This window comes from Nelumbo lutea, chromosome 7, assembly GCF_056320005.1.
Source record: "Nelumbo lutea isolate HS-2025 chromosome 7, American lotus-T2T, whole genome shotgun sequence".
Taxonomy (NCBI): Eukaryota; Viridiplantae; Streptophyta; class Magnoliopsida; order Proteales; family Nelumbonaceae; genus Nelumbo; species Nelumbo lutea.
The window spans coordinates 4,163,457-4,178,214 of NC_142690.1; the positions used below are offsets into that span (position 1 = coordinate 4,163,457).

Consider the following 14,758-nt stretch of genomic DNA (forward strand, 5'->3'; position numbering starts at 1 on the left):
GTAGACTCAGCAGTAGAGTAGCAGTGAGGGACTTTCCTTCTAAGCAGGTTTGGAATTCAATTAGTCCCTCAAAAGCAAATTTCCTTGTCTGGACCATGGCTTTTGTTACAGACAGTATAATTAAAATAGGAAGATGTTACAAACTGTATAATTAAAATAGGAAGTAAATACTAGGGAGATATGATGTTACAGACTGTATAACTAAAATAGGAAGTAAATACTAGGGATATATGATTTACCTGGATTGTAGGACAGATTTGTAGGAATTTGATTAGTCTTCTTTCCTAATATATTATTTCCTAACATAGAATTTGTAACTTGTATATATACATACGAGATTGATGAATAATACAACAAATTCTTCTTCTTCCTCAGTTTACTCTTATTTTACATGGTATCAGAGCATCTAGTCTCTGCCTGCCCTTTTGTTTTAAGTAAACAATAGGTAGAGGAAAATTTCTGGGTGTTTCGGGTCACCTCCTTGGAGCAGTCAGAGCATCTAGTCTCTGCAAAGTTCGGCAGTCAGCAGCCCTGCGCGTGTGTCTCACGCACTGCCTAAAGATTCTGCCACAGTCACGTGCGTCGGCACGTGGAGGCACATCTGTTGCCGGAAAATTTTTTTCGGTCGTTGTCTTTTGGCTCGCCTCGTCTTGTATAGCACATATTTGTGCTTTGTTACGTGCATATCCATTCCAGTGTTTTCAACAGGTGTGCTCTGTTGATTTTCGGTGTTTAAAATATTCTGTTTATTTGAATTTTGAGATTATGACAGACAAGAAATCAGTAGTTATGTCGGATGTTATTCCAGTGATGCCAAAAATAACTGAGCATAAGCTTAATGGCTCTAATTATCTGGATTGGAGTAAATCTGTTCAACTATATTTGCTGAGTATTGCTATGGATAACCATTTGACTGATGACCCTCCTAATGATGACTCGAGAAAGTCTTGGTTGAGGGAGGATGCCCGTTTGTTCTTGCAGATACGCAACTCCATTGAAAGTGAGGTGGTTGGTTTAGTCACTCACCGTGGATTTGTTAAGGAATTAATGAACTATCTAGAGTTCTTGTACTCCGGAAAGGGGAATATTTCCCGCATTTATGATGTGTGCAAAGCCTTTTACAGGGCAGACAAAGGCTATAGATCTCTTACAAGCTATTTCATGGATTTCAAGAAAACATATGAAGAACTTAATATGTTGCTTCCGTTTAGTACTGATGTGACTGTTCAACAAGCTCAGCGAGAAAAGATGGCTGTTATGAGTTTTTTAGCTGGCCTACCTTCTGAATTTGAGACTGCTAAATCTCAGATTCTTTCCAGTTCAGAGATCTCTTCTCTACAAGATGCTTTCAGTAGGGTCCTTCGTACAGAATGTTCTCCACCTGTTCAGCTAGTAGTGCCCTTGTCAGCCGCAATAATACATCTGAATTAGGGAGACAACAATACATGAGTGGTAGTGGTAGGTCAAGTAACTATGATAGGAATACTAATACTCGTGGGCAGGAGTTAGGAGAGATAGTGTGTCATTACTGTCATAAGCCAAGACATATGAAGCGGGATTGCAGGAAGTTGCAGAATAAGAAAACTCAGTCAACCCATATTGCATCCACCACGGATACTTCTAAGAAGTCTGTTATGATATCTGCAGATGAATATGCCAAATTTGCTCAGTACCAAGAATCATTGAAACCTCAATCTACTCTTGTTACTGCCATCGTCGAGTCAGGTAAACCCAATACATGTCTTGTTTCCTTCTCTTCAAAATGGGTCATTGATTCTGGAGCTACAGATCATATGATAGGTAATTCAAGTTTGTTTTCTACCTTTGAGTCACATAAATCTACCTCTCCTGTTACTTTAGCAGATGGGTCAACATCTTGTGTTATTGGGTCTGGCACAATTAGTCCAACAACATCGTACCCTTAATTGTTGTGTCTCATTTTTTCCTGATTATTGTTTATTTCAGGATCTTACGATGAAGAAGATTATTGGTAAGGGACATGAGTCTGGAGGTTTCTACATCCTTGATACACAAGTTCCAAGATCCATAGCCTGTTCTGGAGTTGTAACCCCTTTTGAAGCACATTGTCAGTTGGGCCACCCCTCTCTCCATGTGTTAAAGCAAATTTGTCCTCAATTTTAGAATTTGTCGTCATTAAATTGTGAATCTTGTCAGTTTGCTAAACACCATCGTCTTAGTTTGAGTCCTAGAGTCAATAAACGAGCTAATGCTCCTTTTGAATTAGTCCTTTCAGATGTTTGGGGTCCGTGTCCAGTTGAGTCCAAATCTGGGTTTAAGTATTTTGTTACTTTTGTTGATGATTACTCTCGTATGACATGGTTATATTTAATGAAAAATCGTTCTGAGGTGTTTTCTCATTTTTCTGCTTTCTATGCTGAAGTTAAAACTCAATTTAATGTTTCTGTACAAATATTGAGAAGTGATAATGCTAAGGAGTACTTGTCAGAATCCTTTCAAACTTACATGCTTCAGCATGGCATTCTTCATCAAACTTCTTGTGTAGATACACCATCTCAAAATGGGGTTGCTGAACGGAAAAATAGACACCTTCTTGAAACTGCAAGAGCTTTGTTATTTCAAATGAAGGATCCTAAACCTTTCGGGGCTGATGCAGTTTCCACAACATGTTTTCTGATTAACCGTATGTCTTCATCTGTCCTTCAAGATGAGACTCCTTATCATGTTCTATTTCCAAATAAAACATTGTTTCCTATTGAGCCTAGGGTATTTGGGTGTACATGCTTTGTTCGGGATGTTCGTCCTCAGGTTACCAAACTAGATCCAAAATCTTTGAAGTGTGTTTTTCTTGGGTATTCTCGTGTTCAAAAAGGGTATAGATGTTATTGTCCTACTCTTCACACATATCTTGTGTAAGGTGATGTTAATTTCCTAGAAGATACACCTTTCCTTCCATCTACTCCTCATTCAAGTCAGGGGGAGGATGATGATTTGTTAATCTATACTGTCACATCATCTGGTTCACATCCTATTGAATCTGCTCCTGCCAGGCCTAAGCCACCTACAGTACAGGTTTATTCTCAGCAACCAACCCCTCCAGATCCATGTCCTGCACCAGCTCCTTCGTCGGCAGATCCAGTCTCAACTGATCCTGTTCCTTCGTCATCAGAACCAGTCTGTAATGATGATCTTCCTATTGCTCTTCGTAAAGGTAAGCGTAATCGTACTTATCTAGTATCTTCATTTGTGTCTTATAATCATTTGTCGTCCTCTTCTTGTTCTTTTATTGCATCTCTTGATTATATCTCTGTTCCTAAGACTGTTAAAGAAGCTCTTTCTCACCCTGGATGGCGTAATGCTATGATTGAGGAGATGAATGCTTTAGAGGACAATGGTACTTGGACCTTGGTAAATTTACCTGCAAATAAGAAGGCTATTGGGTGTAAATGGGTGTTTACAGTTAAAGTTAATCCTGATGGGTCCATTGCCCGATTGAAAGCCCGTCTTGTTGCTAAAGGATATGCTCAGACTTATGGAGTGGATTATTCTGATACCTTTTCTCCTGTTGCTAAACTTACTTCTGTCAGGTTGTTTATTTCTATGGCAGCTACTTATAATTGGCCCCTTCATCAGTTAGACATCAAGAATGCTTTTCTTCATGGGGATCTTCAAGAAGAAGTTTATATGGAGCAACCGTCTGGCTTTGTTGCTCAGGGGGAGTATGGGAAAGTTTGCTATCTTCATAAGTCTCTGTACGGGTTGAAGCAGAGTCCTCGCGCCTGGTTTGGAAAGTTTAGTTAGGCAGTCGAGAATTTTGGTATGAAGAAAAGTAAGTCTGATCATTCTATTTTCTTCAAGCACTCTGCCGCTGGCATCATTTTGTTAGTTGTGTATGTGGATGATATTGTCATTACAGGTAGTGATACTATAGGGATTTCATCCCTTAAATCCTTTCTCCACACTCAGTTTCATACCAAAGATTTGGGAATGTTGAAATACTTCTTGGGTGTCGAGGTAACAAGAAACAAGAAGGGAATATTCTTATCTCAAAGGAAATATGTACTTGACTTGTTGTCTGAGACGGGAAAGTTGGGAGCTAAGCCATGTAGCACTCCAATGATTCCTAACTTGCAGCTCACAAAAGATGGTGAATTATTTGAAGATCCTAAGAGATATAGAAGATTGGTTGGAAAGTTGAATTATCTTACTGTAACTCGTCCAGATATTGCGTATTCAGTTAGTGTGGTGAGTCAGTACATGTCCTCTCCAACAGTTAATCACTGGACAGCCGTAGAACAATTTTTGTGCTACTTAAAAGGAGCACCTGGGCGAGGAATTTTGTATGGCAATCATGATCATACTAGAATTGAATGTTTTTTAGATGCTGACTGGGCAGGATCCAAGGAAGATCGAAGGTCTACTTCAGGCTATTGTGTATTTGTTGGAGGGAATCTAGTTTCATGGAAAAGAAAGAAGCAGAATGTTGTCTCACGTTCGAGTGCAGAATTGGAATATAGAGCTATGGCCAAGTCTGTGTGTGAAATAATGTGGATATATCAGCTTCTGACTGAAGTAGGTCTTAAAACTTCAGTACCAGCCAAGTTGTGGTGTGATAACCAAGCTGCTCTTCACATTGCATCTAATCCTGTTTTTCATGAACGAACTAAGCATATCGAGATTGATTGCCATTTCATTCGTGAAAAGATTCAGCAAGGTTTGATTTCCACAGGTTATGTGAAAACGGGAGAACAACTGGGGAGAACAACTGGGAGATATCTTCACGGAGGCTCTTAATGGGGTTAGGGTTGATTATCTTGTAACAAGCTGGGCATGATTAATATCTATGCTCCAGCTTGAGGGGGAGTGTTACAGACTATATAATTAAAATAGGAAGATGTTACAGATTGTATAATTAAAATAGGAAGTAAATACTAGGGAGATATGATGTTACAGACTGTATAACTAAAATAGGAAGTAAATACTAGGGAGATATGATTTACCTTGATTGTAGGACAGATTTGTAGGAATTTGATTAGTCTTCTTTCCTAATATATTATTTCCTAACATAGAATTTGTAACTTGTATATATACATACGAGATTGATGAATAATACAACAAATTCTTCTTCTTCCTCTGTCTACTTATTTTACAGCTTTAAATAAATGCCTGTCCAGAACTAACCTAGAAAGAAGAGGCTTGCAGATCCCTGATAATTCTTGTTCTCTTTGTGAAACACATCCAGAGTCTACGGACTATCTCTGTATTCACTGCCCGGTTGCTGCCCAGGTGTGTTACCATTTCTTGAAGGCTGTGGGGATATGTTGGGTCATGCCAAAAGAGGGAAGCTGGTCTGTACTTCTATCCCGGCTGCAGTGCTCTGGGCTATTTGGTCTGAGAGAAGCAACAGAATATTTAATCATAAAGTGAGAAGGCCCGAGGAATTAGTACAGATAGCTGTTAGTAAACTGATATCCTGGATTTCAGTTACCCCAGAATTCAAACATGTAAATGTAACTCAGTTATTGAGAAATCAGTCAATTTGGTGTTTGTAATGGGGGGTCCCCAGGCCTGCCTTGTTGTTGGCAGGTTTCTGTTTGTACTCTCAAAGTTTAGTCTAATAAATTTACCTTACCTTTTCAAAACAAGCATTGTGAACCTTATAGTTTTCGTCTTGTGTTTGAAGGGACTACTGCATTTTCTACTACCATCTGTCCCCCCTTTTCATTTTCTTGTTATTTTTTCTATTAACCATCAAGTTTATCAGATTTTACAGAGAAAATTATCATAATAGAGTATTATTAATCTTTTAGAAGTTTTTCGTGTGCTTCTGTAGTTGAAGTTGGTTGTCTTTGATGAATAGAATAATCCACATATATCTATATTCTACATGATGGTTCAAGGCTAAAATGCTTTTATTTTTGAGTTTGAAGCCTTTCATTTTATCATGCTTTAGTAAGTGAATTGGGTATCTTCTTTTACCTTTTCTTTTAAACTTTTATTTATGCTTTCTGTATCTTGTTTGTCTTAACAGTCAATTTATATTGAAAATTTCAGGGAATATACTTGGCATCAGTAACAAAGTCGGGGTGCTTAACAGTTCATGATTTTGAAACTCTTTATTGCTTGAGTAATGGTCTATCAACATGTAAGTTCATGTGTTGAGCTTGTTGGCATATAGTTTTAAACTATATAGCATGACATCCTTATTGGTCCTTTTCCCCTATAACTTTATACAAGTGAAAAAATTTTCAAGTAGATATGCATTGGCTTGCTTTAAATTATGGTTTGCTTTGATTAAAGCATAGGCTGATTTTAAAGGCATATTCTACTTCACTTTTACCAAGATTTTATTTGCGAGGAGTTGCATGAAAAAACAGATTCTAGATTTATTTGGGGGCTACTCCTGCCAATATATGGAACATTTATTTGGAAATTGAGCAAGATTTTTATCTAGTTATAATCTCCTCCATTGTGGCATATGCTTCTAGATAGGCATATTACATGCACTAATAATGGAGGATGTGTCTTACTGGTTTATCATGTCTCATCTAATGATTCTTCTTCTCACTTTTTAACTTCACTTTGGTAGAATCGCCCTCTGAAGCAAATAGATCTGAAGAGACAATGCTTCTTTTTCCCTCCCAAATTTCAATAACAGTAGGCATACAAATTACACCGATTCATTTCTTTTCTTTGTAAATGTAATTTCATTTTTAAGCTCCAATCTAGCTCACTAATAAAGAGTTGTTGTTCCTGTCAAGACTGTTGGAACAGACCAACAGAAGGCAGTTAAGCAGTTTTACAAGAGGAGGCCACGTCAGCACAACTAACCATCCACTTGTAACAACTTCCTTGTGACAACTGTAACAATCAAGATTGTAAAACTATAAGTAGTAGAGCAAGAAAGGGAATGGGACATTGATTGTTTCAGCATTAAACTCTTTTTCCCTCTCTCTCTCTCTCTTTTCCTCTCTCTTCTTCCAAGAATTCAGGAGGTTGGCCCCTCGAAGAGCCCTGAGTTAGGCAGGTCCTAACAATTTGGTATCAGAGCCAGCATGAGCAACACAAGAAACACGTCAGTAGACACCCGAATGGATTAGATGGAGGTAGAGATCCATCGAGTGTCTTCAGATCTCAAAGAAATGAAGGAAGGCTTCACTTCTCTCCTCCTTTGACTGGAGCAGGGGGCAACGAACATTGACAAAGGAAGCCAAGAAGATCGTAGTAATGAAAACAGCCGCAGAACAAGGGCGACAACAAGAATAGCCAAAATCGACTTCCCCATCTTCTTAGGTGGCGACCCAACTCCCTGGATTCTCAGAGCCGAAAGGTATTTCGATTACCATGAAACACTGGGGCAAGATAGGGTAGCTCTGGCTTCTGCGCATCTTGAAGGGGAAGCTATCCTCTGGTTTCAATGGTACAGAAGGGGGCACCCTCATCAAACCTGGGCAGACTTCACAGACGCCATGACTGTCTGTTTTGGATCATTTGGGCTCGAAGATCTTGATGAAAATTTGGCAAAGCTACGGCAGGTGGGATCAGTAAAAGAATACCAAATGGAGTTCGAAAGGCTAGCCGTGAGAGTCCAAGGGTGAACGGAGAAGGCATTGGTGGGAAGCTTCATCGGCGGCCTAAAAGAGGAACTGCGACTAGAAGTGAAAGCGATGCAGCCCACTTCGGTCATCAGTGCGACAACACTAGCTAGATTGTATGAGGACAAGTTCAGTCGAGCAAGAAAGGTGTAGAGACCATGGGGTCCCGGAGCAAGAAGGGAGCAAGAAAGGACAACAGCACTAGACAAGGAGGAAGGAGTACTGGGCCCAGGCCCACTGGTTTCTTTCAAACGGCTGACCTGGGTAGAGATGCAAGCCTGCAGAGACAAAGGTCTCTGTTACAACTGCGAAGAGAAATTTGGGCCGGGACATCGCTGCAAGAAACAACAAGCGTTTCTCCTCCAAACAGATGCCGAAGAGGAAGACGACATCACCGGTTGCGGAGAGTCTAACCCAGGGTGGGAAATACAATCCAATGGCACGCTTGAAATATCCTTACAAGCCCTTACGGGACTAGCGTCCCCTCAGACAATGAGAGTTGCAGGACTGGTCCTAGGACGCCAAGTGTCAATCCTCATAGACAGTGGTAGCTCCCTTAACTTCATAACTCAAGTCTTGGTGGATAAAATGGGACTTCCGGTTCAACCCACAACGGCCTTTACGGTTCATGTGGCCAACGGTAACAACCTATCTTGCAATAGCATTTGCATGGGCCTACCACTAAAGATTCAAGGTCATCAGTTTGCGGTGGACCTATATCCTCTCCATCTCAATGGAGCGGGCGTGGTGCTAGGCATTCACTGGTTAAGACAGCTAGGACCCATGGTCTTTGACTGGGCCCGTCTCACCATGGACTTCACATCAGGAAACTCTAAAGTCCATCTACAAGGGCAAACATGCAAGGGCCCAAGGACCATCAGTCTTGCAACACTGACAAAGCAAAGAGGAGATCCAGATCAGCCCATATTCATGCATATGGACTCAAATTGGACCAGGCCATCCTTAGCTAACAGCAGCCCAGATAGGCCTAGAGACTTCCAAAACCGCCTACAACAACTCCTTCAGCACTATGGCAACGTGTTCAAAGAACCCCAAGGACTGCCACCACGCTGGGAGCATGACCACCGCATCACCCTCATGCTGGGATCAGCCCCGACCAATGTAAGACCCTACCGATACCCTTACTTTCAAAAATCTGAAATCGAGAAGCAAGTTCAAGATATGCTTAAGCAAGGGATAATACAGCCCAGTCACAGCCCATTCTCGTCACCGGTACTATTAGTCAAGAAAAAGGATGGGATGTGGTGGTTTTGTATTGATTACAGAGCCCTTAACAGCATCACCATTAAAGACCGATTCCCAATACCAGTCATTGATGAGCTGCATGATGAACTCAGTCAAGCCACCATATTCTCAAAACTGGATTTATGAGCTGGGTATCATCAAATAAGGGTACATAGGGAGGATGTTCACAAAACGACTTTCAGGACACATGATGGCCACTATGAGTTCTGGGTCATGCCATTTGGGCTGACTAGTGCTCCAGCCACATTTCAAGCCTTGATGAATGACATATTCCGGCCATATTTACGTAAATTCATCCTTGTTTTCTTTGACGACATATTGGTCTATAGCCCCAATTGGGAGGAACATCTGAACCATCTACAGGTCACCCTTGCAACACTTGAGGCCCACCAGCTATTTGCTAAAGAGTCCAAGTGCTCCTTTGGACAAAACCAAGTTCACTACTTGGGACATGTTGTAGAAAAGGGGACTGTAGCGGCTGACCCAGATAAAATCTCCAGTATACTAGGCTGGCCGCAACCCAAATGTGTGAAAGAATTGAGGGCCTTCTTGGGACTGTCCGGGTACTACTGCCGCTTCATCAAAAACTATGACCTAATAGCTACCCCATTGACCCAATTGTTGAAACAAGACTCTTTTAACTGGTCAAACCAGGCCCAACAAGCTTTTGAGCAATTGAAACAGGCAGTTGCGAGACCTCCAACATTAGCACTGCCCGATTTCACAAAAGATTTCATCATTGAGTGTGATGCCTCGGGTCAAGGCGTTGGGGCTGTTCTCATGCAAGAGGGGCGACCACTAGCTTTTTTCAGCAAGGCCTTAACATCACAAAAGTGGGCCAAATCAGTTTATGAGCGAGAATTAATAGCAATAGTCTTAGCAGTCTGATGAGTTACCGCTCACCTCGGAAGCCCCTTCGAGGGTGGCTTAACCTCCTGAAACAGAAGATGAAGGGAGAGAAGAGAGGGGAAGGTAGGAAGAAGAATGACTCAGAGAGAGAGAGGTAAAGAGATATTCATTCACATTGTTTATTATATGATCAGTGCCTTATATAGCTGCCCTACATGTGTGCAATCATGGAGAGAATATCTTCTGGTGGCAGGGTAACTAACTCTGGAAGGTTCTAAGTGTAACTAACTCTGGAGAGAATATCTACTCCACTCCCATAGTTGGGTTTGGAGGGAGTGTTTGGGTTCCAACACAGTCCAACGTTGGCGATCCTACTTGATCGGTAGACGGTTCACAATTTGGACTATCAAAGTCTGAAGTTCTTATTGGATCAATTAGTTCTATCCTCGGAACAGCAACACTGGATATCCAAGCTACTGGGGTACGACTACAGAATTGAATACAAAGCAGGGACTGCTAACCGAGTGGCAGACGCCCTCTCATGGCACCCACAGTCATTTCAATTACTAGTATCTTCCCCAACTTCTCCACTCCTAGATCTACTGCGAAAGAAGCCCAATCCCATAAGGAGTTACAGCAGTTGAAGGCCCAAGTATTGGCAAATCCCTCACTGCACCCCGGGTACACAATTATGAATGATCTACTCTTCTTCAAAGGATGCCTGGAAATCCCGGCAGCCTCTGCTCATCTCAGAAAGCTCCTGGAATTATTCCATGCCTCACCCACAGGTGGCCAATCCGGCATCCTACGAACACAAAAGCGCATCGCCACACAATTTCATTGGAAAGGCATGCGTACATCTATCCAGAACTTCATAGCCGAGTGTGCAGTATGCCAACAAAACAAGTTGGCCACTACAACACCGGCAGGCCTCTTGCAACCACTCCCAATACCAACCCGAGTCTGGGATGATATATCAATGGATTTCATCACGGGATTGCTCGTTTCTGCCGGCAAAACAGTTATCCTTGTGGTAGTAGATAGACTGACAAAATACAGTCATTTCCTACCTCTATCACACCCATTTACAGCAGCCACAGTTGCTGAATTATTCCTCCGGGAAATTGTGCACCTACATGGGCTCCCCAGCTCAATTGTATCAAACAGGGGCCCTATCTTTATGAGCCGTTTCTAGGCTGAGCTTTTCCGCCTACACGGGGTTAAACTATTCAAGTCAACTAGCTACCACCCCCAATCTGATGGACAGACAGAGGTGGCTAACAAGAGTCTCGAAACATATCTGAGATGCTTCGTGGGAGATCAACCAAGACAATGGGTGAAGTGGATCCACTGGACTGAATGGTGGTACAACACCACTTTCCATAGCGCCGCGGGGATGACACCCTTCAGAGCTTTATATGGTCGGGACCCTCCCCCTTTACTTCCTTATGAAAAAGGAACCACCACAGTAGCGGCCGTTGAAGAACAGCTAACGCAACGGGATGAGGTGCTAAGGGAACTGAGACATCATCTCTTACAGGCACAGCAATGGATGAAGAACACCTATGATAAACACCACAAGAATGTCCAATATGAAGTAGGTGATTGGGTGTTTCTCAAATTACAACCCTTCAGGCAGATTTTGGTTGCAAGCCGACAGTGGAACAAACTCAGCCCGCGCTATTTTGGCCCATTTAAAATCCTGGAGAGAATAGGATCAGTGGCCTATAAACTGGACCTTCTGGCAACATCCAAACTGCACTCTGTATTCCATATCTCCTTACTGAAGAAGGGGCCGAAGTCAGGAGTTATTACAAGTGCGACCCTTCCCATATTTTCAGAAGAAGGACAAGTGCAGACTGAGCCAGCCCGCATCATTGATTTCAGATGGGTGCGCCGGGGAGGCAGAGTCATACCAAAGGCATTAGTTGTTTGGTCTAACCTTCCGGAAGAGGATGCAACCTGGGAATCCTACTAAGATCTGCAATCTAATTTTCCTACATTAGACCTCGAGGGAAAGGTCGCTCTAAAGGAAGGGGGGATTGTCAAGACTGCTGGAACAGACCAACAGAAGGCAGTTAAGCAGTTTTACAAGAGGAGGCCATGTCAGCACAGCTAACCATCCACTTGTAACAACTGCCATCCACTTGTAACAACTGTAACAATCAAGATTGTAAAACTATAAGTAGTAGAGCAGGAAAGGGAATAGGACATTTATTGTTTCAGCATTAAACTCTCTCTCCCTCTCTCCCTCTCTCTCTCTCTCTCTCTCTCTCTCTCTCTCTCTTTTCCTCTCTCTTCTTCCAAGAATTCAGGAGTTAGGCAGGTTCCTAACAGTTCCATACATGCAACCAGGGTTCTGATCCTCCCAAATCTGGAGATGTGCGTTTGAAGTGTTGTATGAGCATAATACCAATTAGGTTGAAAGGAAGGCCAGCAATGTAAAGTATGATGTTCTTTTTGGTAATAGAACTGAATTCTGGGAGGATCTTTGGGGGGGGGGGGGGATATGACTCTTAGGGATGTATTTCTAACATTCTAACCTTGTATCTGTTATATTTGAACAAAGAAAAAGTAGTATCCCAGTGTGTTTCTCTTTTTGAGCTGGGATTGGCTTGGGATTTGGGTCTTAGGAGAGGGTTAAGGGATTCTGAAGCTTTGTTACCTGGACAAGGCTGGATACATTGTCTGATATGAAATTTACACTAAAAATTGATCTGGCATGATACAGCACCCTTGTACAGGTATTGGGTATCATAGTTTGCAACATAGATGAAAGAATTTGGATTGTTTATCCTACTAGTAAGTCTAGTATCTTTACTTATTCTTCCTTTTTCAAGTACCTAACCAGTAATCCTGTCTCTCTCTCGGGTTCTCTTGTAGATGCCATTTGGAAAGAACAGGTACCACCTAATAGTAGAGCTTTCTGTTGGGAGGTATAGCAATGTTTGTGAGAACTGAGAACATTCAAAGAAGGCCCAATTGGCACAAAATACACTGTTTGTGGAACAAGTGAAACTAAGTCTCATTCAAAGAAATATATGCATCCAACATTTAGGAAATTTTCTTTGCTTTGTGCGGCTACAAGTGGAATCAGTTGGGGATATTGGTAGTTTGTTGAGGATATCTTTCTTCTCTCTGCTGAAAAAAGGGGGAAATGTGGAGATGCATAAGGGCAACAATCCCATTGGGTGAAACCAATGAAAGTGTTAAATGTTTCCATTGATGACATTGCAAGGAATTGGAAGGTTGTAGCATGCTCTTTCATGATAAGAAATATTACAAACATCCCATGATGACATTGTGAGGAATTGGCAGGTTATAGCATGCTCTTTCTTGATAAGAAACATACAACATCCCATGGCTCCCTTGAACTGCAGCTTTGATGGTTGCAGTTCAAGGAACCCAAGAGTCTCAAGAATTGGGGGAGTGTTTAGAGATGCTAATGGTAACGTACTAACCCTATTTTAGGGACCTATCAGTCATTGTGATTTAATTTTGGCTTAATTGCAGCCTGCCATGGTCTGAGATTGGTTGTCTCTAAACTACATAGATATAGTGTGAAAAGAGATTCAAATATAATTGTGAGGTATCTTTAGATGAAATTGGATGAACAGATTATTTTGAGATCAGCCAACTTCTTGGTTAATGGTTTGGCTAAACAGGGAGCAACTAGAAGTCTATTGTATTGGGGTTTAGTCCGCCAAGATGGGGTTCTGTAAATTCTGTACAGTAGGGGTTAGCTAGAGCTAGCAGAAAGAAGGGGTGCTTGGCAGACATATATTGTAATTCATTATTCCCAAATATTTTAATAAAGCATTTTGATTGTTACTTATAAAATGAGTAATAATCAAAGTGGTGTTGGCACGTGCACCTTCTCATAAATACACAAACTGATGCAAGTTGATGGCTATGGAAGAGTTAGGTGAAGGATAAAAGGGACATGGGTTGAGATTATGAGAAGTGATATGAGGCTCAGTTTTTGACAAAAGATATGGTCCTTGATAGAGTAGAATAATGAAACAGGATTCTTGTAGCTGAATCATATAGTTGCAATAAAACTTCATTAAGTTATAAAATAGGTTAATTCATTTTTCTGCAACAAGGCAATTTTGGCAATGCTTTCCTTCATTGTTACTCAAAAGTATATTGATCTTGATTGGCACTGCAGCTTCCCTTCCATAGTTCTATGAGAATGGAGCTGTGCATCTATAGGCTTTCTGGCTCATGCTTGATAAGGCAAAAAGAGTTCTTTGCTGTTCTCTTGCAAATCCTGATTTTGTCTTGATCATACTTTCTAGAATTCTGAGAAGGGCCTTGTTGGTGGTTTGTACTTGCTCATCTTCCTAGGGATAGGTTTGGGTTTGAGCAGTGAGAATTGATTCTTAACTTTCTTCTAAGTTTTAGACCTTGTGGTTTGCAAAGTTTCTGCTATGCTGTGAATTTCAGCAATTGATTCTTAACTTTGGCCTGCCCTTTTTTTCTTATATCTTTTTCCTTCTATATCTTGCTATTTAATGGATTGAATTGATTTGATTTGATTGTTCAGGTGTAAAAGAAGATGAAACGAAGCATTTGGTGCACCTTACCACCCATCAACTTGATGCTGTTAGGTGGAACCTTAGTAACCAAGATGAGGTTTGAATTTCATTTTATTTTGATTTTTTATCAGCATTTTATTTATGTAGTTTAAAGATCTCCTAGCATTTTCAGGTCATGTATTTATAAGAAGGTGGACGTGCCAACACCACCTTGATTATTACTCATTTTATAAGTAACAATCAAAATGCTTTATTAAAATATTTGGGAATAATGAATTACAATATATGCCTGCCAAGTATCCCTTCTATCTGCATGCTCTAGCGAACCCCTACTGTATGCAATTTACAGAACCCTGTCTTGGGGATTAATACAATGGATTTATATTCCCATTTGATAAAATTTACCTAATGATTCCCTGAAACAAGAAAAATGCATCATTCCACTATTTAGTTGAACTTGGAGTCATGGGTATCAGTGCATATCAATATGGCCAATACTCTTTTTTTTTTATAATAATGAAGGGGGGG

The 14,758-nt window shown here is 41.1% G+C and overlaps 1 protein-coding gene across 1 annotated transcript in view; it reads left to right on the forward strand.

Annotated features, from left to right (window-relative positions):
• The window catches only part of LOC148844732 (Transducin/WD40 repeat-like superfamily protein), a 34,199-nt gene that overhangs the window by 4,345 nt on the left and 15,096 nt on the right, over positions 1–14,758 (forward strand). The window contains exons 6-7 of the mRNA XM_088953665.1: positions 6,034–6,124; positions 14,239–14,327. Of these exons, the coding sequence (XP_088809791.1) occupies positions 6,034–6,124; positions 14,239–14,327 (180 nt within the window). The remainder of the gene's footprint in view (positions 1–6,033; positions 6,125–14,238; positions 14,328–14,758) is intronic.